The sequence below is a fragment of the Macadamia integrifolia genome, chromosome 1 (assembly GCF_013358625.1).
Source record: "Macadamia integrifolia cultivar HAES 741 chromosome 1, SCU_Mint_v3, whole genome shotgun sequence".
Classification (NCBI taxonomy): domain Eukaryota; kingdom Viridiplantae; phylum Streptophyta; class Magnoliopsida; order Proteales; family Proteaceae; genus Macadamia; species Macadamia integrifolia.
Window position 1 is genome coordinate 10,458,290 of NC_056557.1, and position 26,893 is coordinate 10,485,182.

General features: G+C 40.0%; 1 protein-coding gene across 4 annotated transcripts in view; it reads left to right on the forward strand.

Moving 5' to 3' along the window:
- Window positions 1-3,298: 3,298 nt before the first annotated feature.
- Window positions 3,299-26,893, forward strand: part of LOC122078631 (protein PHYLLO, chloroplastic-like) — a 44,673-nt gene continuing 21,078 nt past the window's right edge. The window contains exons 1-3 of one of the 4 annotated variants that reach the window (XM_042644740.1): window positions 3,299-3,409; window positions 3,597-3,713; window positions 20,944-21,048. In XM_042644740.1, the coding sequence (XP_042500674.1) occupies window positions 3,335-3,409; window positions 3,597-3,713; window positions 20,944-21,048 (297 nt within the window). In that variant the 5' untranslated portion in view covers window positions 3,299-3,334. Of the gene's footprint in view, window positions 3,410-3,596; window positions 3,714-20,943; window positions 21,049-21,861; window positions 22,742-22,786; window positions 22,924-26,893 lie in introns of those variants that run through there. The other 3 variants (XM_042644958.1, XM_042644807.1, XM_042644883.1) reach the window with 3 other exon arrangements.

Here is a 26,893-nt window from a genome sequence, read left to right on the forward strand (position 1 = left end):
CCTCCTCTATCATCTATGCATCTATCCTCCTAACGTTGACTGCCTCGGCTCAACGCTTGTGCCTGCCACCAATTTCTAGCCTCTTTAGCTGTCTATATATCATCAGGTACATATAAAGGGTCGTCACTGTCATCATCAGTATCATCATCATAACGATGCATGGGAGCATGAAGTGCCTCCTCAAATTCTACCCTCACCTTCTCCTTTGCCGCTTTCCTCTTATTCCCTCCCTTTATGTCTTCAGCTATGGTCCTGGCAATATCATCTGATACTTTAGTGCACGTAGCCACATATGAGCAATTTCCAACCAAATGTTGTTTAAGTCTTGTGGCTCCACCACGCATAATTTTCTGTGGCAGTAGTTTCACTCTGTTTTCCTTTTATCACCATCAATCGACACTCCATGTTTCCATGCAATACTCTACTATCACGTCTCCTACCTCCTCTCCCTCTTCTCGCGCCCTCCTCGTTGCCTCCTCTGTTAGCCATTGTATATCACCTTAGTACTGATGCATAGAAAAATAAGTCATTATTACTTAGGCACATCATATGAGACCACTGAAAGTATATTGTAGCTACTTATATTTTTTCTTACTTGAAATATTTTTTAATAATATACCTAATACAACAAAATCAAATATGGTGTAACATAACAAGCATCATGTATGCTTCAAAACACTTTAAAATTCGTCATATAAGGCATTATGAGCCGGGACGCTATAGTTTCTTGGCTTATTCACGTCCATCAATTCGTCAAATAAAGCATTGTGAGCTGGGGTAACCGCCAGGTCTGAGGTTGGCTTTTGTAAGCCGTCTACCTTCTCACTCAAACGTTAGAGACATCGCTCTAGATCTCGCCTCTTTGATTTTGCTTCCGTTTGCGGCCTCACATGAACTCTCTTGGCCCATCTGTCAGTCCGAGTCGGGCTTCTTCCACGGGGTTACGCTCAACATTTTCGGACCTGTGCCACGAACGTACTTCGTCTCTTGATTCGTGAGTTCGGCCCAGCGTTCGCATATCCCGTATGGCCTCAATACTGGTTCGTGTTCTTCCAGAGCATTCACGATTCACCTCGGTGTGTGGGACGGAGGTTCGACTAGGGCTGAACGCCTTGGTGGTGGCCTTGGATCCTCTGAAGGGGCCACACTGTTGCCTAGTGACCTCTACTGGGTTTGGGCGCGGTGGTTAACTTTTGGTCGATCACTTCAGTGTGGTTCTTATGTTGACCTCTGCCTATGGGGGCTTGTCAACCCAATATGACTACGCCTTGGGGCTGAAGGTGCCGTGCACACATTCACCTGTTGGACTGGTGTGGTGGGCAACGCCGAACCAAACTGTTGAATGAAGTTTCTAGCTAGGTTCTTAGTCTCGAGCATCTGCATCTGTAGGTCCTGAATTTGTTCGTTGACTTCTAGGATCTGAAGGTTTGAAGTCCGAGGTGGGGGTTGTGACGTAGGGTTTGGCGCCACAGCCGCTGTTGGCATCGAAGATGGTGGCAGGGGCACCACGCCTGCCCCCTCTTCTATAGGTGGTGGGGGTGGTACAGGCCCCTCAACTGGTGTCAGTGGTTCCCGTCCAGAAATGGGCTGGCCCTGAGTGTTCGTTGGACGTCGAGATCAGGAGGATCCTCCCATATGACCAGGTGCTGATACAATACGGTCGCTTCGTAACTGCATTTGAGAGAGTTAGGCTTTTATGTCCTGGTTCCACAGACGGCTCCAATCTGATGCGACGAATTCTGATAGTTTCGATCTGCTAAGGAGGGCTCCTAGTGTTCAACGGGACCTGCACATATAGATGGTCAACAGGGAGCACTGGGCTGAACCGGCACAAAAACCGTCCGATGCTTAAGTCAGAAATCAGCAACATGTAATTCAATCTTTTCTTTCTCTAAGAATCCATCCCCGTTGTTGGGGGCTTACCTCCAGTATTTATAGGCTAGGATCTGACTGCGTTACTCCATGTTCTATGCGGGGCAGAGTGTTTGGTGGGGGATTCTTCCTTGATTCTTGATTTGATTCTTGGAGTATTCCTGGTTTGTTAAGAGTTGGGATCTTTGTAGAAGATCCGCCATAGAGTCCTTTCCAGCAACAATGATGAAGATTCCTACCTGAAGTATATTCCCTGCGCAAAGAATCCTCTTAAAAAAAACGTCCTTGTATGGATAAGGTTTCCCAAGTTCAGGGGGAGAAAAAGTATCTTGCTGAGTTGGTAGTGCGAGATACCTCTGCCTCTCACCAGCTATGGCTAAGTCTGTGTGGGAAGGTCGTCAAGAAAGGGCTTAACTCAGACAACAAGTGAGCTCGGAGTTCAGTTGAACAAAGTCCGAGTTGGAGGCTCGGTGGGGGGCGAAGGTCTATGAGCTTGTCCTATCCATGACCGAGCTGGAGGCTCGGTGGGACGAAGGTCGAGCTAGGAGCTCGTCCTACCCATGGTCGAGTTGGAGGCTCGGTGGAACGAATGCTGAGCTAGGAGCTCGTCCTACCCATGATCGAGCTTGAGGCTCGATGGGACGAAGGCCGAGCCAGGAGCTCGTCCTGCTCATGACCGAGCTGGAGGCTCTGTGGGACGAAGGCCGAGCCAGGAGCTTGTCCTAACCATGACTGATCTGGGGGCTCGGTGGGACAAAGGCCGAGACAGGAGCTCGTCATAACCATGACCAAGCTGGAGGCTCTTTGCCAGGCCTAGTACTTATTTGGGCTCATTAATATCAAACAGCGAGAAGGAGAGTGAAAACACAAAAGCCTCAAAAGAAAGAGAGGAGCGGAGACAGAGAAAGAAAGGGAAGGCACAAAGTCCAAGAACATCAGGAACCCTTCCTCCCTTCAGGTGACCAACAAAAAACAGTGCCTCGCCTTACATTAAAGGTTTCATTTTGCAAAATTGTTGTCTTCCATTGAAGTTCTTATTGTTTATTCATTGGCATGTCAGATTGAATATGATGCTTTCCATATACTTGATTTTGCTGTTTGGATTCTTGTCTCTTTTGGGGGTTATTTTGTATTTTTAATATCAGCTTGGGGCCGTTCTCTTGCCAAATTTGGCTGCCTCCTTCCTATTTTATCCCTTCTTTGAATTATGTTTAGTTTGATACGTTGCACATTTTTATTTGTATTTAGCTTAAATATTCATTGTTTTAGCTCTCCTACGGTAAGTGGAATTCAGTAGGTTTGTTAACTTTATTGAACAAACATTTTAGAAGTGGAGATAGAATAAATTTGTAATCATTTTAGTGAGCTGTTCATGGGGATTGGCTGTAGATATTAAATTCATTACCATCAACTTCTCTGCAGATATGTCTCAGATTCGCCATTGATTAGGGCTTATGGGTTCATGGGTATTAGTTTTGAAACAAAATCATCTTCCCTGAAGTATGAGACCGGTTCTTTCTACTTTTTTATTCCTCAGGTGAAATTTCAGTCATTGTTTGCCTAATTGTAGATGGCTTGCTTTGTTTTTAGGATCCTCTGATATAGTTACAAAAATTGATAATTCTGCAAATCTTATATGATATGTTGGTTTTCGGTCTTGTTTTTATTCTATGGTTGCAGTAAAATATATAGATGATTTTAAATTGGGAGTACTAATTTGACAGATTGAACTGGATGAACTAGAGAGCAATTTTATCTTAGCGGTAACATTGGCCTGGAATGCATCTCTATACTGTCCTTTTGACAAAGCAGTTCAGTCTTTTGAGTTTTCTCTAAACCAGGTATGAGGTTTTCATTCATATTGTGAGCATTTTATTGTTTGGTTTGGGTAAGTTAATACTTCTCTTTTTTGTATTGCATGCCAGCTGATGCTCTGAAGGAACATACTACCAGCCATTGTATACTAGAATTATGTATTACTTCCAGAGAATCTGAATAGAATTTGCTGCTAACTTTGTGATACAAGTCATATAACTTCTTTACATACAGTAAAATTTTCTATCGTATATAGTCTGAGCTATTCTAGTCTTAAAACTTGTTTACTATGTGTATCAGTTTCAGATCTGGAACAGTCAATAATAATAAGAACTGTAGGGAGAAGAAGAAGAAGAAGAAGAAGACAGGGCAGCAAAGCATTACCGATTGGAGAGAATGGTAGATACTCCAATCGGTAAGTGACTAGGTGACTCATAATTGTCAAGGTGACCCAAGGCATTGGAGGGGTGCCTATGCAACAAGATGCCTGCCTAGGCATGCGGTATATTTAATATAGCAACGATTATTTTATATAATTATGCTTATATGCAACATGGAAACAGTAACCATCTTCCCCTTTTGCCCCCCCTTTTGCCCTTTCCGTTGGGAGCCCTTGGGGTAGGACCCATCTCGTAACCCATCCCTCCTTGCCCTTCACTACTCAGCTAGTACCCATCTGGGCCCATCCACCAGGCCCATCCATCCTATCTCACCCATCGTACCATTGGGCCCATCTCCCCCCTCTCTGGCCAAGCCATTCATCTGGCTTGGGCTGCCAACACACCACTTAATCCCATCCTGGGTTGGGCATCTTTAATAATCACCTTGCCATTAACCCACCCTTTCTCTCTCTACCGACTCAACACAACACCAAGGTTTAAGATCTCGCTCTTGCCCCCCATCTTGCTGATCCAAAAAAGCGAGATCTCTCCGAGATCATGTATTTTTTTCTCGGTCGACTCGGTGGTTAGTCTTGGTGACCATATGGTCTTTGTAGCCCTTGAAACTTGCCATTTACCTTATTTTAGGCCTTCTCAACATAGTGGAAACATCAGTTTTTTAAAAATCAAACCTAAAATGGTTATTTGACTTCGTATCCTATGTAAGTAGTCTCCAACTCTTCGGACCGTATGCTCTATTCCACAATCCGCATTCCACAATCAACACATGACACAACATAATCTTAAGAATTTAAATGATATCATAGATAATTTATTAATTATTTAACAATTAACGTTGATGACTGATGAGTCACATTCACATACATTGAAATTTTGAAATGACATCAGATAAGCCACGTAACAACATAAGGTCTTACAATACATATTACATAACACATGTAGATATAATAGACTCATCCTAGAGTCTTAGACTCTTAGTATTGAAATAATTGTAGGGCCATATCATTATAACCACCATACTATTGACGCTGATGTTGAAGCATGTTTTGTTCTGATTGAATCACAAAGGCTGGCCTTGTCATAGTATGCGAGAAGTAGTACTCAAAAGTCAACCATAGGCCCACAACAGCCCTATAAACATCATTAGCAACATACTGGAGATACCACCATATCCTTGGTAGATATCTCTAAAACTAAACGAACTGGATTGAGATCCACCGATATTGGGTGGTGCCTGTCTCATTGGAACATGCACTGACATCTATGGCTGGGGGGCCGGAATACCGAAGATGCTATCTACAAAACCTGACCCAATGTGGGAGTCTAACTGACCTCAGGGTGTCCAGACTGACCAAACTGACTATAGTCTGAACCAGTGGTGCCCGTGCCATAAATAGCTGATGGTGCATGCAATTGCTTCCCATAAATACCATTCTCCATACTTAAGCTTCCCAAAGTGTCAGTCAAGCTCCTAATCGAGATGTCCATGGAGTCCATGCTATTATGCTCCTCTCCACTAGGTATGAATCATTAACATGAGCCTCTCTTGTAGGGTGTGGGGGCACGTGCACCATAGTCCATATCCTGTGTGGCATGAGTGTTCTCAGTCTCTTTTGTGAACTGCATCAGCTCTGGCTCCGGTTCAGTGTAATGGTGCCTCTTGTGCATCTCCCATCACCACCATCATCCCCATCACCATCACCATCACCATCACCATCACCATCACCATCACCATCTCGCCATCACCATCACCATCACCATCATGTTAGAGATGTTAGAGATTACACCCTAAGGATAGTTTGGGAACTAGTTATGGCACTACTCATTTAATATTGTAATTCTTCTTTTTCCCTTTTTACCGCCCTAGGGATGTGTATGTAATTACTTGTAATCTATTAGTGAAGTAATATATATATATATATATGTTAGAGAGGAATACTCTCTACACAACATTCCACCATTCTCTTCTCTTCTTCTTCTTCCATCTCTCATTTCCTTGCTCTCTTCCCATCCTTATATTTTAACTTGGTATTAGATCCGTTTGGAGAGTCGAGCTTCAAGTCTCTTCCTTCCTTCTCTTCTCTTTGGAACCCTAGGTTACAAAGGGGTTCCAAGGAAAGGGACTTCTATGTGAAAAGATTGAAGAAATCATGAGATAGGCATGCAACGAGACTAGGGAGACACAAGGGAAGTTTCCCTTTGAAGAAAGAGACACCTGAAGGTTGTGTTGGAGATATTAGTTATGTTTCTCTAAGGGTAGTTTAGTAATATATCTTGTTATGTTTTATTTTCCTTTTCCTCCTTAGGGAGGTATGTGTAATTTCCCTCCTTAGGGAGGTATGTCTAATATCTTGTAAATATATTAATGAAGTAATATATTGGTGTTAGTGAGACTTTACTCATAACACATTATTCCACCATACCACCGATTCTCTTCTTCTCCCTCTTCTACTTCTCCATCTTCTTCCTTTTAGCTTGTGTCATTGTTCTTCCCTCATCTTCATATTCTAACTTGGTATCAAAGCACAAGATCTTGGTTTGAGAGTCGGATTACAAGTTTCCTACTTCTATTTTCTCTCTTTGGAACCCTAGGTTACAAAAGGTTCCAAGGAAGAGATCATTATATGAATAGACTTGAAGAATCTATGGGATGAGCTTGAAGGAAGGTCAAAGCTAACCGAAGAGGAGTTTTTATGTGAAGAACTGGACGGTTGAAGCTGTTTGGAGCTCACAGCCACAAAAACTAGGCTGTTTATGACTACCGCCAGCCCTCCTTTGGGATTCCTTTTTCTCTCTCATCTGACAGCCTCTAGAGGTGAGGTATACACCCTTTGGATCCCCCAAGGCATCCCTACCAAGCCTTTAAGCACTTGGTCCTAGGGGGACTGAATGGTGAGCTCATAGCTCATTTTTATTTAGGTTGGAAGGTACTGCCTCCCCTGTTTTTCCTCCTTTTTTGCTCCTTTTGTGATGGATTTTGGCCATGCTGCTTTGTGAGATGTATTGGTTGTGACCCTTGAAGTATTATGTCCTATTTTATTTGCACTAAAGTGTGCCTTGATCTGGTTTGCTTTGGCATTGTGTGTTTACCTCTTGTTGGGTTTATCTCTGAGTCCCTGTGGAGGCAACGTTGGGTAGAGTGTGTACTCCCCATATTGTGTGTGAATTTATTTTTACAATATGTCTGAAGATAGTGGCCTTGGAGCCCTCTTTGCTGATGTTTCATCTAGTGTATCGAGTGGTGCTCCTCCTCCTCCTATGGTTTTTGATACCCCACATACCCAGATCTCTATTGTGAAGTTGGACAACACCAACTATTTCGATTGGGCTCATTCTGTGAAGCTTTCCTTGTGGAGTAGGGGAAAGCTAGGGTATATTATAGATACCATTAAGGTTCCTAATCCAGATGACCGGACATATCTAACGTGAGAGACTGAAAACTCCACTGTTATGACATGGCTGATTTTTTCCATGGAACTTGAGATTGGAAGAAGGTTTATGAGGACAGAAACTGCCAAGGATATTTGGGACAGTGTTACTAAAACTTTTGACCGTGTGGGTGACTCGGCCGAAGTTTACCAACTACTTCATAAGGTCATTGGCATGAAGTAAGGGAAGAAGTCCATTTCTGAGTACTACAACACTGTCATTAGTCTCTGGGAGGAGTATGATCACTATAGCGACCTCTAACTGTCCAATCTTTAGGATGAAGCAAAGGTTTATTGGACACTTGAAAAAGAACGAGTTCTTATTTTGCTTGGTGGGCTGAACCCCGAGTATGAGCCAATCTGGATACAAATATTGGGCCGGTCTCCTCTTCCATCACTTGATGAAGTGTGTAGCTATTTGTAGAGTGAGGAGATCAGGCGGGTGGCTATGGAGATGCCCCTCCTTTGTGCGGTCAGCTTTTACTACTAGCTCTTAGAAGGATTGGCGTGGTGGTGGCCGTAGCCAAGGCCAAGGCCCACCTCGTGGAGATGATAGATGATGTGATCATTGTGGGAAGTCTGGGCACACCAAAGAGAGATGTTTGGTTCTTCACGGTCGACCTCCTGGCATACGTGGTGGTTCTAGTGGTGCTCGTGGTGGACGTAGCGGGGGAGTTGGAGCCCACAGTGTTGAGATCGAGCATGTTACTACAGGGTTTGCTTCTATCCCATAGGCAGAGAACAATTCCCTTACTGGGGAGGATATTGCAGCATTCTGCAAGGTCATGTCTCAGCTGGGGGGCTCATCATCTTCTTCCCTTACAGTGCCAGATTCCTCAGCTTCCGCCTTGCAGGTTTCCTCATCTGCCCCTTCCACAGCTCCATCTTGGGTTAGATTTTGGTGCTATGGATCTTATGACTGGTACGTCTTATTATTATGATACGTACTCTATTTGTTCTAGTAGAGATAAGGTCAGGGTTGCCGATGACTCCCTTTCCTCCATTTCTGGTAAAGGTAGCATTCATATTACTTCTTCCATTTCACGTGATTTTGTTCTTCACATTCTTGACCTTACCCGTAATCTCTTATTTGTGAATCATCTGACAAAATCCTTAAACTGTTGTCACTTTTTTTCTTTCTTATTTTCTCTTTTAGGATTTGGTGACGAAGAGGATTATTGGTAGTGGGCGTGAGGAGAAATGACTCTACATGCTTGAACCTCAATCACCTTTTTTGGCTACAACTCCGTTTTATGTGTATGGACGTACTGATAGCAGTTCTGTGGATTCTGTGATGTTGTGGCACCAAGGTTTAGGACATCTATCTTTTATTGTTATGAGGAAATATTGCCTCATTTATTTACTTTTTTTCCTAACTCCCATGTCTTTTATTGTGAACCATGTATTTTTGTTAAACATTGTCGTTCTTCTTAACCTTATCATGGTAGTAGATTTGCTGTTCTTTCACATTGTACACTCTGATGTTTGAGGGCCTTCTATTATTACTTTTTTACTTGGTTTTCGTTACTTTGTTTCTTTTGTTGATGATTTTTCCTGTCCTACTTGGACTGTTCTGATGAAGCACAAAAGTGATGTGTATGATGCCTTTAAAATTTTTTATCATATGGTATATACACAGTTTGACACCAAAATTAAAATTGTTCGTTCTGACAAAGGGATGGAGTATATGTATGGTGGTCTTCAAGACTTTTTTTTACTGACTATGTCATTATCCATCAGCTAACTTGTGTTGACATACCCCAACAAAATGGGGTAGGCTAAGAAGAAAAAACCGCCATTTGTTGGAGGTCAGTAGGAGTCTTCTCTCTGGTATGCATGTTCCTAAAACTTTTTGGTCTGATGCTCTCCTTACTGCTGCTTATTTGATCAACCGTATGCCAACACAACTCCTTGGCTCCAAAACTCCCTTTGACATCTTGTCTCCTCGGTTTTCTTCTTTCTCTCTTCCCCCCAAAGTGTTTGGATGTATGTGTTAATAAGTCTCATCGAACTAAACTAGACCCTAAGGCACTTAAGTGTATCCTTCTTGGCTACTCCTCCACTACCAAGGGATACAAATGCTATCATCCTACTTCCAGACGAAGGCTTCTCTCTAAAGATGTTACCTTCCTTGAGTCTGCTCCTTTTTTTGCCTCTCCTTAGCTTCCTTTTTAGGGGGAGCATAATAATGGAGGTGAAAATGCTACTGATGAGATTCCTTTTCTTTCTCCATTGCCTATCTCTCATTTTATGCTTGGCATTGGGAAACACAAAGAGGTGGATATTACTAATGTTGGTGATCATTCAAAAGGTGGTTCAGGCTCAGGTAATGGAATGATGACCGTTGTGTATACAAGGAGGAACAAGAAGACCTACAAAGAGTCCTCTTTGAATCCAACTCCTAAGATCCACCCTCCTCAGTCAGGTAATATCCTTCCTTCCCCATCAGAGTTAGACCTTCCTATTGCTATTAGGAAGGGAAAGGGAGCTTGTACTAATTCTATTGCCCAGTTTATTTACTATATAACTCTCTCTCCCTTACAGGTGTTGCATTTACTATTGCTCTCTCATCTACTTCTATTCCCAATAATGTTTCTGAAGCTATGTTTGACCCTAAGTGGAAGCTAGCCATGACTAAGGAAATGATGGCCTTGGAAAAAAATTGTACTTGAAAATTGGTTGACCTTCCAAAGGGGAGAACTCCAGTTAGATGTAGGTGAGTCTACACAATCAAGTACCGGTCAGATGGTACTATTGAGAGGTGTAAAGCAAGGCTGGTGGTAAAAGGATACAGTTAAGTGTATGGGAGTGACTATCAGGAAACATTTGCTCCTGTGGCTAAGCATAACACCATAAGTGTCCTTTTATCTCTGGCAGCGAATAAGGATTGGCCACTGTATCAATTGGATGTAAATAATGCCTTTTCTGCATGGCGACTTAAAAGTGGAGGTGTATATGCAAACTGCCCCCGCTTCAAGTTCCCTTCAGCTGCCGGAAAGGTATGCCTTCTCAATAAGGCTCTGTATGGCCTTAAACAATCTCCAAAGGCCTAGTTTGAAAGGTTCCGACAGGCCATCCTGAAGAATGGTTATTCCTAGAGTTAAGCTGATCACACTCTGTTCACTAAGCATGGTAATGGCATCGTTACAACTCTAATTGTCTATGTTGATGATATTGTGGTAATTGGAGATGACAGAGCTGAGATAGCCAATCAGAAGAACTACTTAGCCTAACAATTTGAGATTAAGAATCTAGGATCCTTAAAATATTTCCTGGGGATTGAAGTGTCTAGATTTAAGAAGGTCATAAATATTTGCCAAAGGAAGTTTATTCTAGACCTATTGAAAAAAACAGGAATGTTAGGCTGCAAACCTGCAAGTTCTCCTATTGAGTAGAATCATAGCTGGGGGAAGATGTTGGCCCTTCTCTTGTTGATGCAGGAAAATATCAAAGGCTAGTTGGGAAGCTTATCTATTTGTCCTTAACTCGTCCAGACAATACTTATGCAGTTGGGGTGTGAGTTAGCTTATACATGCTCCCAAGAGTGGGCACTTCGATGCGGTTTACCGCATTCTCCGGTACTTGAAGTCCTCTCCAAGAAAAGGACTATTTTTTGCCAAGCATAACCATTTGAGGATTGAAGGCTTCACTGATGCAGATTGGGCTGGCTCTGTCTCTGATAGGAGATTTACATTAGGCTTTTGCACATTTGTAGGTGGAAACCTAGTTATATGGCAAAGCAAGAAACAATCCGTGGTGGCTCGGTCTAGTGCAGAGGCAGAATTTAGAGCCATGGCTCATGGAGTGTGTGAGCTTCTCTAGTTGATAAGGCTGGTCCAAGAGTTGGGATTTGATACTGAGGCACCTATGAGGCTTTATTGTGACAACAAGGCTGCCATAAGTATAGCCCACAACCATATGCAACACGACAGGACAAAGCACATAGAGGTGGACAGACACTTCATTAAATAGAAGATTGACACTGGTTATATATGCACACCTTTTGTGAGGATTGGAGATCAGCTGACTGATATCTTCACAAGGGGTCTTCTTCATCATCAGTTCAGTTCTCTGTTGTCCAAGCTAGGAATGCATGATATTTATTCTCCAGCTTGAGGGGGAGTGTTAGAGATATTAGTTATGTTTCTCTAAGGGTAGTTTAGTAATTTGTCTTTTTATGTTTTATTTTCCTTTTCCTCCTTAGGGAGGTATGTGTAATTTCCCTCCTTAGGGAGATATGTGTAATGTCTTGTAAATATGTTAGTGAAGTAATATATTGGTGTTAGTGAGACTTTACTCATAACACATTATTCCACCATACCACCGATTCTCTTCTTCTCCATCTTCTTCCTCATCCTCATATTCTAACTGGTTGCAATAAGCAAAACTAGGCCTAAGGAAGGTCATCGCTAGCCTTGGTTTCTTTTTTCTCTTTCTCTCTTATCTGGTCAGCTTTGGAGCTGAAACCAGGCCCATTTGAATCGTCCTTAGGGTGTATTATAACCCCTTTGGTCTCTCTTCAAGCCTCTTCGAGCTGTGGCTAAACAACTCATTTTTTGCTTGGAAATAGGGTACCGCAAGCCCTGTTCTTGCCTTTTTTGTTTCAAAAATTTGGCTTGTGATGCTTCTGATTGCTATGTGTTTGTAAGGTATGATGTTTGGGGCTATTGAGCTCCTATGTTATGATTCTATACCTTAAAGAATGTGGATGGTGTGAATTTCTTTGACTTATATGCTTGGTTTGCTTGCTGGATTTTTTTTAATTTTTTAATTTTTTTATTCTGGGAAGGAAACTTTGGGTAGAAATATGTGTATCCCCATCTTGTGTGTGACTCCTCTATAATATGTCTGAAGATTGTGAACTTGGAGCCCTCTTTGGAGATGTTTTAGCCAGTGCATCAAGTAGTGCTGCTCATCCTACTCCTATGGCTTTTGATAACCCAAATATTTAGATTTCTATTGTGAACTTGGACAACACCAACTTTGGATTGGGCTCATTCTGTGAAGCTTTCATTGCGGAGCAGGGGAAAACTAGGGTATGTTACAGGCATAGTTGTTATGGGGCCATGGAGAACCGAGGCGGTGGAGGGTTGTCAAGTGTTTAGGCGAGAAGGTGCCCGCCTTAAGGCGAACAAGGCGACCAAGTGTTATTTTTATTTTTTCTATTTTCTAACATTATTTAGTAAGCTATATATATATAGCTTGTATCATAAAAAATCAAGATTAAGTAACATCAAGTCATTAAAAATCAATATTTAGCCATATTAAATCATAAAAAATTAACATTAAGTCATTAAGTTATAAAGAATCAATATTTAGAGAAATGCTCTTGTTCTATAATAAGTTTGACTGGTCGAATGATTTTATTTTTACATTAGACTTTTTGTATTAGTTATAACATAAAATCAAGGTTCAAAATCTCGTTTCGTTTTGGTGTTTCGGTGGGTTCAGAAACTGAAGTTTCGTTTCGACAAAATTTCAGCCGAAATGGTGTATTTTTTTTGTTTGGTTCGGATGATTGTTTTGGTGGTCAAACGGCCATATTTTGACTTGAAACTTGGTGGGTAACTTATTTTAAGGTTAATAAACATGCTTTGAACATAAAAATGCAAAAATATTAGGACATGACATTGTTTTAGAGTTGCACATTTATTTGGCAGCAACCGTCGAACTGTTCTAAAAATTTTACCTGGTTTTGGAGAAAGAACTTTACCTTTCCTAAGCTTTGAATGTGTAGATCTTGTAGGAGTCCAATGGAAGTCAAAATGTGTGATGATGTGGCTAGCTAGAGGCTTATTGGAGACTTGGAGTGTTTTTCCTTCAAAATATGCAAATGGAACTGAAACCACTGAGATAGGCGAGACAGAGTCAAAATTTCAACCGAAATATTGTACAAATGTTATTTCGGGCCTTATTTCGTTTCGACAAAAAAAAAAACCTAAATTCCAAAATTTTGTCAAAATTTCGGCAAGATTTCGAACCATGCATAAAACCAACTTTCCAACAAGTCTAAGATTACTTAAATCTGAGTTGTAATGACAAAGTTATGCTTCGGTCAAACTTATTTTCAAGTGCGCGAATGCTGTTAAAATCACCTGAATGAAAAGAATTTTATGGATATCAAAACAAAAGATTATTTTACCGGACTTTTGGTTTTTAGCAATACTTTAACATGATAGAATTAATAAAATTTTCATAATTGAGAAAACCCTAGCATTTAAAAGTTGAAAATCGCCCCTATAAAATCTAGTTTTTGTTCTCGGACTAGGGGGTTGACTTTTTATCCTTTTGGAATTTAATTTTTAAACTATTTTTATTAGATTCAAATGGGGGGTAATTGCTTCTTTATGAATAATATTTTAAGTAAATAAAATAACAAATATGAAAAACATTACTCAAGGCGACTATTGCCTAGGCCCAGGTAAACCGACTGGACGCCTAGGCGTCGCCTAGTTATAGGTACCATTAAAGCTTCTAATCCAAAATGAGAGACTAAAAACTCCACTGTTATAACTTGGCTGATATTCTTTATAAAACCTTAGATTGGAAGAAGGTTTATGGGAAAAGTGACTGCAAAGGACATTTTGGACAGTGTCACCAAAACTTTTGACCGTGTGGGTGACTTGGCTAAGGTTTATTAACTACTCTAAAAGGTCATTACCATGAAGCAAGGGGATATAACCATTTCTGAATACTACAACATTGTCATTAGTCTCTGGGAAGAGTATGATCACTATAGGGACCTCCAATAGTCCAATCTTGAAGATGAAGCTAAGGTTTATTGAACACTTGAAAAGGAGCGTGTTCTTATCTTGCTTAGTGGTTTGAATCTAGAGTATAAGCCGATCTGGATACAAATATTGGGTCGATTTCCTCTTCCATCCCTTGATGAAGTATGCAGCTATCACAGAGTGAGGAGACTAGGCAGGTGGCCATGGAACCTGCACCCCCTGTTGAGCAGTCAACTCTTACTACTAGCTCTCAGAGAGATTGGCATGGTGGTGGCAGAGGTCAAGGTCCATCTCGTGGAGATGATAGACGATGTGATCATTGTGGGAAACCTGAACACATTAAAGAGAGATGCTGGGTTCTTCATGGCCGTCCTCCTAGTATGAATGGTGGATCTAATGGTGCATGTGTTGGTCGTAGAGGGGGAGCTAGAGCCCGCGGTGTTCAGATTAAGACTGATACTACAGGGTGTACTCCTAGCATACAGGCAGAGTAGAGTTCCTTTACTAGGGAGGAGATTGCAGCATTCCACAGGGTCATGTCACAACTGGGGGGCTCATCATCTTCACTTACAGTGCTAGATTCCTTAGCTTCAGCCTTGCAGGTTTCCTCATCTATTCCTTCCACCGCTTCATCTTGGGTTATTGATTCTGGTGCTACGGATCATATGATTGGTGCGTCCCATTATTATGATAATACTCTATTTGTTCCGGTAGGGATTAGTTTAGGGTTGTTGATGGTTCCCTTTCTTCCATTTCTGGCAAAGGTAGCATTCCTGTTTCTTCCTCCATTTCACTTGATTGTGTTCTTCATGTTCCTAACCTTTCCACTAATCTTTTATCTATGAGTCCCCTAAAAAAATCTTTAAACTGTTGTGTCACTTTTTTTCCTTCTCAATGTCTCTTTTAGGATTTGGTGATGAAGAGGATTATTGGCAATGGGCGTGAGGAGAAAGGGCCCTACTTACTTGAACCTCAATCACCTTTTTTTTCCTATGTGTGTGGACGTACTGACAACAACGCTGTGAATTTTGTGATGTTGTGGCACCAACGTTTAGGACATTCTTTTTTTGTTATTATGAGGAAAAAATTACGTCATTTATTTACTACTTTTCTTAGTTCCCATGTCTTTCATTGTGAATTGTGTATTCTTTCCAAGCATTGTCATTTTTCTTATCCTTATCATGGTAATAGATAGATTGTTCCTTTTCATATTGTGCACTCTGATGTTTGGGGGCCTTCTACCACTACCTCTTTACTTGGTTATCGCTACTTTGTTTCATTTGTTGATGATTTTTCCTGTGTTACCTGGACTGTTCTGATAAAGGATAAAAGTGATGCGTATGATGCCTTTAAATTTTTTTATCATATGATATGTACCCAACTTGACGCTAAGATTAAAATTGTTCGTTTTGACAAAAGGGGGAGTATATATATGGTGGTCTTCAAGACTTTGTTGCAGATTAATCACCAAAAAAGGCTTATTTTATTAGGAATAAGCTTAGGGTTGGGTTCCATACATGTTGGGCTTTTGATCCCATGTGTTTTGAGTGTAATAGACCACTTTTATAGGTCTAAAAGGGGTGCTCTAAGATTGAGTACGGGATTACTAGTTGGTTTCCTTTTTAGTTGGGTTTGATTTGAGTTATATTTGTTTCCTTAGGAATCAAGTCATTAGTAGTTAGTTTCCTTTTCCAACTAGTTTCTAATTTCAGTTTCTAGTAACTATTGTATTAGGAGAATATTTGGTTTCCTTTTTGAGTAACCTTCTATTTTGTAATTCCCTCCCCCATCAACATTATAAATAAAGAAAAGGCAGCTCCTAAAGCTGTGATGATTTTGATAGACAAATTAATGGTTGTTGCTATTGTCTTCTACATGGAGATTTGTCTTGTGTTTGATCAAGACTGATGGAATTGGTGTTTGATCCAATTGACTCTTTGTGGTGTGAAGCCCAATTGACTCTTTTCTTCCATACTCAAAGTGTTCCAGATCTGATCTACTGTTACATGTATTTAATTAATTTATTTTCTCAATTCTGTCAAAAAAATTGCAGATTCTGTTAGCAAGTTTTGGAACCTGCCTTGACCTAATTCATCATTCTATTAGTCCCTTTATTATCTGCTTCCATTCTGATTTATAAAACCCTATAATCTGAGATTGATATTCTTAATCTTAGATCTGATCTCATCCTTGTTATTAATCTGTTTTGAACTATTCTGGTATTTGATATGATGTTCTCTGAGAGTATCCTGCAACATTGGGACTAGGTTGACTTGTCAATCCTAGTCTTGCATTAGACTTTTTTATGGATAATGGCATTATCTATCAGTTGTCTTGTGTTGACATACCTCACCAAAATGGGGTAGCTGAGTGAAAAAATCACTATTTGATGGAAGTCAATAGGAGGCTTCTCTTTGGCATGCATGTTCCTAAAACCTTTTGGTCTGATGCTCTCCTTACTGCTACTTTTTTGATCAACCGTATGCTAATAAAAATTCTTGGTTCCAAAACTCCCTTGGACACCTTGTCTCCTCAGTCATCTTCTTTCTCTCTTCCCCTTAAAGTGTTTGGGTGTATCTGTTATGCCCATATTAATAAATCTTCTCGAACTAAATTAGACTCCAAGGCTCTCAAATGCATCTTTCTTGCCTATTCCTCTACTACAAAGGTTACATGTGCTCTCATCCTTCTTCCAGACGAAGGCTTCTCTTTAAAGATGTCACCTTCCTTTAGTTTGCACATTTTTTTGCACCCCATCAGCATCCTTTTCCGTGGGAGAATAATGGGAGTGAAAAGGAAAAAAGGAGCAAGAGGTGGATATTATTGATGTTGGTGATCATTCAAGAGGTGGTTCTGGTTTTGGTAATGGAAAGTTGGATATTGTGTACGTAAGGAGGAGTAAGAAGACCTACCAGGAGTCCTCTTTGAATCTAAATCTTGAGATCCACCTTCCTCAGCCAGGTACGATACCTTCTCCCTCATCTGAGTTAGATCTTCTCATTGCTACTAGGAAGGGAAAGAGAGCTTGTACAAATCCTATAGCCTAGTTTTTTTCCTATTACTCTCTCCTACAGGTGTTTCCTTTATAATTGCTCTCTTCTCTGTTTCAATTCCCAAGAATGTTTCTAAAGCTATGTCTGACCCTAAGTGGAAGCAAGCCATGACTGAGGAAATGATGGCCCTCGAGTAAAATTGTACTTGAAAATTGGTTGATCTTCCTAGGGGGAGAACTCCAGTTGGATGCAGGTGGGTTTACACAATCAAGTACCGGTCAGATTGTACTACTAAGAGATGTATGACAAGGCTGGTGGCAAAATGATACAACCAAGTGTATGGGATTGACTATCAGGAGACATTTGCTCCTATGGATAAACATAACTCGATAAGGGTTCTCGTATCTCTGGCAGCAAATAGAGACTGGCCATTGTATCAATTGGATTTGAAGAATGCCTTCCTATATGGTGATGTAGAAGAGTAGATTTATATGCAAACTCCTCCCGGCTTTAAGTTCCCTTCAACTGTAGGAAAGGTGTCTTCTCAAGAAGGCTTTGTATAGTTTTAAATAGTCTCCAAAGGCCTGGTTTGAAAGGTCCAGATAGGCCCCTAAATAATGGTTATTCCCAAAGTTAGCCTGACCACACCTTGTTTACTAAGCGAGTTAATGGCACCATCATAGCCCTGATTGTCTATGTTTATGACATTGTGGTGACTGGAGATGACAAAGCTGAAGAACTACTTAGTCTAACAGTTTGAAATCAAAGATCTGGGACCTCTAAAGTTCTTTCTTGGGGATTGAAGTGTCTAGATCCAAGAAGGGCATAAATATATGCCACAGAAAGTTTGTCCTAGACCTATTGAAAGAAATAGGAATGTTGGGCTGCATACCTGCAAGTTCTCCTATTGAGTAGAATCATAAACTTGGGGAAGATTTTGGCTCTTCCCTTGTTGATGTAGGGAAATATCGGAGGCTAGTTGGGAAGCTTATTTATTTGTCCTTGAGTCGTCCAGATATTACTTATGCAGTGGGTGTGGTGAGTTAGTTTATACATGCTCCCAAGAGTGGACACTTGGATGCATTCTCCGGTACTTGAAGTCCTCTCCAAGGAAAGGACTGCTTTATGTCTAGTATAACCACATGAGGATAGAAGGCTTCACTGATGCATATTGGGCTGGTTCAGTTTCTGACATGAGATCTACATCAGACTATTGTACATTTGTAGGTGTCTACCTAGTCACATGAAGGAGCAAAATACAACTTGTGGTGGCTCGATCTAGTGCAGAGATAGAGTTTAAAGTTATGGCTCATGGATTGTGTGAGCTCCTCCGGTTGAAAAGGTTGGTTCAAGAGTTGGGATTTGATACTGAGGCACCCATAAGACTTCATTGTGATGACAAGGCTGCCATAAGTATAATCCACAACCTTGTGCACTATGACGAAACAAAACACATAGAGGTGGACAGACACTTCATTAAAGAGAAGATTGACTCTGGTTACATATGTGCTCCTTTTGTGAGGACTGGAGATCAGCTGGCTGATATTTTCACAAAGGGGCTTCTTCATCATCAGTTTAGTACTCTGCTGTCCAAGCTAGGAATGTATGACATTTATTCTTCAGCTTGGGGGGAGCGTTAGAGATGTTAGAGATTATGCTCTAAGGGTAGTTTGGGAACTAGTTTTGTCGCTAGTAATGTTATATTGTAATTCTTATTTTTCCCTTTTTATCTCCCTAGGGAGGTGTATGTAATCACTTGTAATCTATTAGTGAAGTAATATGTATGTGTTAGAGAGGAAATACTCTCTACACAATATTCCACCATTCTCTTCTCTCTTCTTCTTCTCTAATCTCTCATTTCCTTCTTCTCTTCCCATCCATATATTCTAACTCATAACCATCACCATCACCATCACCATCACCATCACCATGGGGTCCACTACTAGCACCACCAGCAAGTCCCACACCACCATCATCATCATCATAACTAGAACATGACCAAACAATGTTAGGCTCCACATAAACCCCGGTAGCTTGGGTCTCGAAAGGCCTGGGTATCCGTGAAATTACATGGCCCTCTTGAGACAAATAATCATCCATATCAGTACCCATCTGACTAGCTACCACAGGTTCGGGCCTACCTGCAACTTGATTCATAAGTGGCTCATCTCGATCCCTCACCCATTGGTATTGGGGATCCTCCTCTTCATCTGAGTCCTTTTGGAAAATGTTAGCAAGTTCAATTGGTTCGTTGTTACCCTCCATGCCTTGGCGTATGTGTTGCATCTTCAATCTCATATTGTAATGCACAAACACCAATTGTTGTAGCTTTTTGTGACCTAATTGGTTCTGCCTCTTGGTGTGGATCACATTAAAGGAATTTCAAAACAACAGAAATTTTTTATTTTTAAGAAATTATATTAACTGAAAAAAATGACACCGTGAGGCCGTAGATTGGCCAATGGTGACCAACATATATAAAAATGACTAGCAAACAACGAGTATGAATCGTATTTTTTGGAAAGAAAATCATTTATTTAAACAGAAAAAAAATTGAAAACATAAATATATATATTCCTCCATAAATCCATAGATCAGTGTTATATGCATCACATAAACAAAAAAAAAAAAAAAATGTAAACAAACAAATATTGATGATGTTTCCATGAAAAAAATGGGTTTTTGAAGATTTTTTTTACCTAAAAAGTTTTTGAAAAGAAAAGTAACTCCAAATGTGGATGAAGAAGTGATATTCTCCACTTTTTAAGCTTTAATGAGGGTAGGAATGGAGATCTTCAAACAAAAGCACCAAAATCCTTGTTCCTTAGGGTTTTTTCTTCAACAGAGCAGGGAGAGGCGAGATTTGGCGGAATGGGGTCGAAATGTGGTATTTTATATCACATGGGTTGATCTAGTTGAATTGAAACCAATTCGAACTGAGTTGGTTGACAAGATCTCGAAATCTCGGTTGAGTTTTGGTACATTTTGTACGTTGCCATGCATCTTGTCGAGAGTTTCTTGTATACCTTTGTTTGATTGGATGCAGCATAGCATAAGTTGTTTTCAGATCCATGAAAAAATAAGGGCTATGACTTAAAGAGTCATCACACAATGAACAGTACAGTTTGTTTCAGATGAATGAAGTTTCTCAAAAATTCATCTGCCATTATCATCAGATCCTCATTGCCCCTGTTTTACGTGGTGTATGGTTTCTTATTGATCACTCTTACTTATACATGGTTGTTTTATGTATATATAATCATATGGGTGTTTAATGATGCTAATCCTTAGTATCATCCAAGTAATTCACCGTTCCTATAATGATTCCATGGTGTCCTTGGGCTGACAATTTCTATTTGTGGACTTCCACAAACATTCACAAAATAAATCAGTTCCTATGGCCTCTTCAACAGAAATTCATTGGTGTGATATTAGGCATCTAATCAATTGTGGGACAATCTCAATGGTGTCATGCATCATTATATTCTGAGCTACTAAAGCAATAGAACCAATGCACATGATATCAAATAACAAAAATTATGGCAATTCCAGAATACCAAAAATGAATCCCACCAATGTGTAATTGAGTTCCTTTGTCATGCCACATAATTCAACAATTAGCATTTTATCTTATTGCATTTCTAACTGGTATTTGTTACTTACGAATGATGCTGCTATCATGATTGATGTGATTCTCTTGCAGGCCATTTGCTGTGTTTCACCATCTTTAGAGTCGTCACATCACATTTGGATAAGCTTTATCCAGAGGAGAAACTTTATTTTGACAAAGCTCAAAAATGTTCAAATGGTATTCATTTCTACTGTTATCTCCAGCTTTATACCGAGTCAGTCTTTTGTTGGATATTCAGAAGCTATCGATTACTAGATCTTGTATATCTGAGCTATTATTTCCTTTTAGATCAAGAATGTAAATCGAGATCTGTAGGATCTTGGTACTAGCGTTAATACCAAGATGGGTGAGGGGCAGTTTTGTCTCCTTTTGTTTTTCTGTTTATTTCTTCCAGTTATGCCCTTTGTTATCTCTATATTATTATATATTTGAATGAAGTAGGAGTTATAACATTAAGTTGTAACTCCCAACAAAGTTACACATTCATTGATTCTCTTTTTCTTCTTATATTGTTTACATGGTAATAAAGCTAGATCCTTAGGTACTGCTGCAACTCTCCAGGTATCTTGTTCTCTCTTTCAAGTATTTAACCATTATTGGTTGATTCATCTCTAATCATCTTTTTCTAGGTTTCTTTCGGATTTTGTTTGAAAGGGTGAAACACCCTATGCTGTTTTTTGGGATTGTTTAGAGACTAGTTCATGTTTCAAATTAAGAACTAGGTCTCTCTTTGATTTTGGTTGATTTTTGAAGTGAAGATTGCGACATGAGTTTCAGATTTCTCTTTTTTGTGGGTAGCAATTTTCGGGGTTTTGCTAGGGTTTTCTGGCAAAATCGATTTTTTTGTTAGGGTTTTCCAGGGTATAGGTTATTGTCAGGGTGAGCCTTCTCTCTAAATCATTGATACGTTTCTCTCTATTTTCTTATTTTGTGAAGAATCTTTGAATCAGCAAAGAATATTATTACTGATGTTGTTTCCTCATCCTCTAGTTATTACTGAGAAGAAGTTAGAGGGAATTGCCAACTTTCAACAATGGAAAAAGATGGTTAGGTCGGTTTTGACTTGTCGTGATCAACATGATCACTTGATAAACCTGCTGCTGATACATCATGGGATACGATTGATGCAAGAATTTTGGGACAGATGTTGAATTTTATGGAGAATCAGATTGTTGACTTAGTTACCCATATTGATCTAAACCCGCTGCTGACACATCATGAGATAAGATTGATGCAAGAATTTTGGGACAGATGTTGAATTCTATGGAGAATCAGGTTGTTGACTTAGTTACCCATATTGATACTGTTAAGGAGTTCTACAGAGCTGATTGAAAGGGTCGTTCTTTGACTAAGTATTTTTCGACTTTAAGAGGATGTATGAGGAGCTGAATTCCCTACTTCCTATCACTTTTGATGTTCAATAGATGCAAAATCAGCGAGAGTAGCTTGTTGTCATGGTATTTTTGAGTGGTCTTAGGAAGGAGTTTGACTCCGTTCGGCCTCAGATTATGGGTGGTGACAAGGTAGCCACACTTTTAAACACTTTTTCATGGGTTCTACGAGTCTTTCGTGAGAATCCACATGATTCCACCTTTTTTGATAATTCGGCTTTGGCTTCTATTACACCTAACAATGTGCCTAATAGTGGGATACATAATGGTAGTACTGGTGGTAGTGGTTGTGGGGCTGGTCTTAATAAAGCTCAAATTCTGGCACTCAGACTAATTCTAATACTTCTGGTTTGGTGAATACTTGTCACCATTGTGGTTGTCCAAGACATCTAATGCTTTTGCTGGAAAATTTATGGCAAACTATCACAACAACAGTTTTACTATTGATTCTGTTGCTACATCATTTACACAATCTGAGGGTAAGATAGTGAAGATGTCTGATGAAGATTATGCGCTTTACTCAGTTTCAGATTTCTCAGTCATCCCAGCCTTTTACTGCTACATTTGTTCAAGCAGGTGATGTCACGGCATGTCTTTCGACTGCTTCCCGTTCCCTGGATCATTGATTCAGGTGCATCAGATCTTCTGGCTAGGGTCTCAGGTATATTTTCTTTTCATATGTCATCCTCTAGCTAGCTGATGGTTCTTTAGCTAAGGTTACTGGTACATGCACTGTTCATGCCACCTCTTCTTTGTCCTTATCTTTTGTTCTTTATTTACTTGAATTTCCTTTTAATCTTTTGTCTATTAATAAGTTCATCAAAACTCATAATTGTTTTGTGACCTTTTTCTCTGATTCATGTGTCTTTCAGAACCTTTCAATGAAGAGGACGATTGGTAGAGGTCATGAATCGGGGGGTATCTATTTGAGGACACTTCATCCGTGGTGTGTTTGAGTGTGGCATCACCTCACCAAATCCATTGTCATTTGGGTCATCCTTCACTGGACAATTTGAAACTTTTAGATTCTCGATTTCGGTTTAGTTCTGGTTTAAATTGTGAGTCCTGTCAGTTTGGGAAGCTTCACCGTGTAAGCTATCCACTTAGAGTCAATAAACGGTCTGACCAACCTTGTCCAGTTGTTTCCAAGTTGGGATTTCGTTATTTTGTTACGTTTGTTGATGACTATTCCAGAGTTACCTGCATTTATTTAATGAAAAAGCGTTCCGAGCTGCTGTCCATATTTTTAGCATTTGTGTATATGGTTCAAACTCAATTTTAAAACTCTAGTGTGCATTTTTCGTAGTGATAATGCTAAAAAATATTTTTCTGATCCCTTTACTACTTTTATGGTTCATCATGGCATTCTACATCAGTCTTCCTATGCTGACACCCCACAACAAAATGGTTTGGCTAAAAGGCAGAATAAACACTTAATGGAGATCACGATCTCTTTTTGAAATGAAGGTGCCCAGACCTTTTTGGGCTGATGTTTTGACTGCGTGTTATCTTATTAACCGCATGCATTCTTTTGTCCTATATGGTGGTATCCCCCATTCTTTGTTATTTCCTTCTGCACATTTATTTATTTTACCACCACCTGTCTTTAATAGTGTCTGCTTTATTCTTGACCATCATCCAGGTGTTTCCAAGTTGGATCCGAAAGCTCTTAAATGTATGTTTGTTGGTTGTTCTCATCCTCAAAAGGATTATCGTTGTTATTCTTTCGAGTAAATTGTCGCAACTCATGTTTCCCTATTTGAGTCCACTCCTTATTCTGACCATTCTTATGTTGCTTCCGAGTTGGATAATGATATTCTTTTATATATTATTCAGTCTTTTGCTCCTCAGGTTCCTTAGGTTTTTTCACCACCACTGCCACCACCTTCGTAGCCACAACCCATTATTGTGTACCAATGTGACCCTCGGCAAGGTTTGGCCCCTACTTCATTTGCCTTTGCCTCGGCTCTTTTATTGCTGGTCCTGCAGTAGGTGATTTTTCTTCTGCTGCTTCTTTTTATGTTGATGTACCTATTGCTTTGTGTAAGGGTGTTCGGGGTTGTACCCAACATCCTATCTCTAACTTTGTGTCCTATTTTTGTTTGTCTTCTACTTTCTATGTTTGTTTAAATATTGTTGAGAGGCATCTTATTCTTAAGTCTGTTGCAGAGGCACTGTCTCATCCTGGTTGGCAGGCTACTATGACTGAGGAACTGTTAGCATTGGAGGAAAATTAGACATAGGAACTTGTTCCGTTACCCTTAGGGAAATCAGCTATTAGTTGTCGATAGGTTTATGTGGTTGAAGAAAATCCAGATGGCTCGTTGGCACGTTGGGAGGCTAGGTTTGTGGCCAAGGGCTATGCCCAAGTGTATGGGGTTGATTACTTAGATACTTTTTCTCCTGTGGCTAAACTTACTTCTGTTCGCATTTTGATCTCTCTTGCTGCTACCCACTTTTGGCCCCTATTTCAATTAGATGTTAAGAATGCCTTCTTGCATGGTGATCTCCATGAGGAGGTTTATATGGAGCACCCTCATGGGTTTGTTGCTCAGGGGGAGTGTGGTGTGGTGTGTAAACTCAAGAGGTCTTGTATAGGCTGAAACAATCACCTTGGGCATGGTTTGGTTAATTTACTGAAGTGGTCTTGGAGTTTGGGCTGACACAGTGTAGTAGTGATCATTCTGTATTTTTCTGACATTGCAAGACGGGTATTTCTTGTTGTATAGGTGGATGATATTGTTATTACAGGATATGATTCGTGGGGAATTGAGATGTTGAAGATGCATTTACAACATAAATTTTAGACTAAAGATTTGGGGAGGTTGAACTATTTTTTGGGTGTGGAAGTGGCTTAGTCAAGGAAAGAAATTTCGCTTTCACAATGAAAATATTTAATTAATCTTTCAGAAATAGGAATGTTGGGTTCCAAATCCTTAGATACTCCTATATACCTCAATTTAAAGCTTAAAATTGATGATGGACATGTTCTCGGGGATCTTGAGAAGTATTGAAGGTGTGTTAGGAAATTAAATCATTTGACAGCCACTCGACTTGATATATTTTTCCTATTACTATGGTGAGTTTATTTTTGTCTGCTCCTCGGATGTCTCATTGGGATATACGTATTCTCAAGGAATAAAGTATCGGTATCGGTCGTTGTATCGGTCGGCCAAAATTAAGATATATATCGGAGGGTATCGTATCATATAGGAGATACACTAAGCTACGCTAAAGATATGCACATAAATGGATAGGAAACACTTTTTTATAAACATGCATATATAACATGTATTATGCATAAACAGTAAATTGAGAGTATCGCACTAAGAATCCAAGGTTTGTAGTTGTCCCATAAATGTAAAATCCTTGTTCCCAACCTTGATTTCCACTTTAGTTAGAGAGCAAAATGGTTGACAGCAACTTTGGAACAAAAACACCTAAAGAAATTGTGTTTTTTCTAAAAAATTGCCCATTTTGGCCATTTTATGACCGTATCGGTACGTACATTTCACTTCGATTTTGAATTTTCCATAGAGTATTGGTACATATCGGTGCGTATCGGTGTGTATCGGTGCGTATCGTAAGATACATATTGATACAAAGGGTTTTTAAAATTTCATGTATCGTATCGGTAATAGCCGATACGTATCCGTATCGGCCGATACGCTATGATACGGACCGATACTTTAAACCCTGCGTATTCTGTGGTTCCTCAAGAAGGATCTTGGACGTGGTCTACTTTCCTCTAAACACGGACACGGACAGATTGAGGGCTTGTTCCAATGCTGACTAGGTTGGCTCTCCTGTTGATAGGAGGTCAAATACAGGTTATTGCACATTTGTTGGAGGAAATCTTGTGTCATGAAAGAGTAGGAAATAGATAGCTATGGCTCAATTGAGTTAGAAAATGGGCTATGGCATGTGTTACGTGTGAAATGATGTGGGTGAAACAGCTATTGGCTGGGCTTGGATTTACAGATGATTCGCCTATGCAGTTGTGGTGTGATAATCAAGCTGCTATCCATATTGCTTCAAATCCTGTGTTTCATGAAAGAAGGAAACACATTGAAATAGATTGTCCCTTTGTTCGAGAGAAGCTACAACATAGACTTATTTCTTCTCGTCATGTTTGTATAGGGGAGCAACTTGCTGATTTGCCTACAAAGTCTTTGGGAAGTATTAGAGTGGATTATATTTGTAACAAGCGGGGCATGATTAACATCTATGCTAGTCCTAATACTGAGATGGGTAAGGGCATTTTTGTCTCCTTTTGTTTTTTTGTTTATTTCTTCCAACTATGTCCTTTGTTACCTCTAGGTTATTATATGATGAATGAAGTGGGAGTTATAACATTAAGTTGTAACTCCCAACAGGGTTACACATCCATCGATTCTCTTTTCCTCCCACTTCTCTTTTTCTTTTTCTTCTAATATTCTTGTACAATATAAATAGCTAGGTTATGTTTTATAGCTAAGTACAAGGAGCAAAAGAAGGATGAGGAATCCCCAGCAAGCTAAAAAGGGGGGTGGGAGGAAGAAAACCCATAGAATTTTGGATGTTTAAAATTTCTTCCAACTCATAGTCAGCATCGGTAATGATATTCAGCATTCTCTGGTTTAGTTACCTCC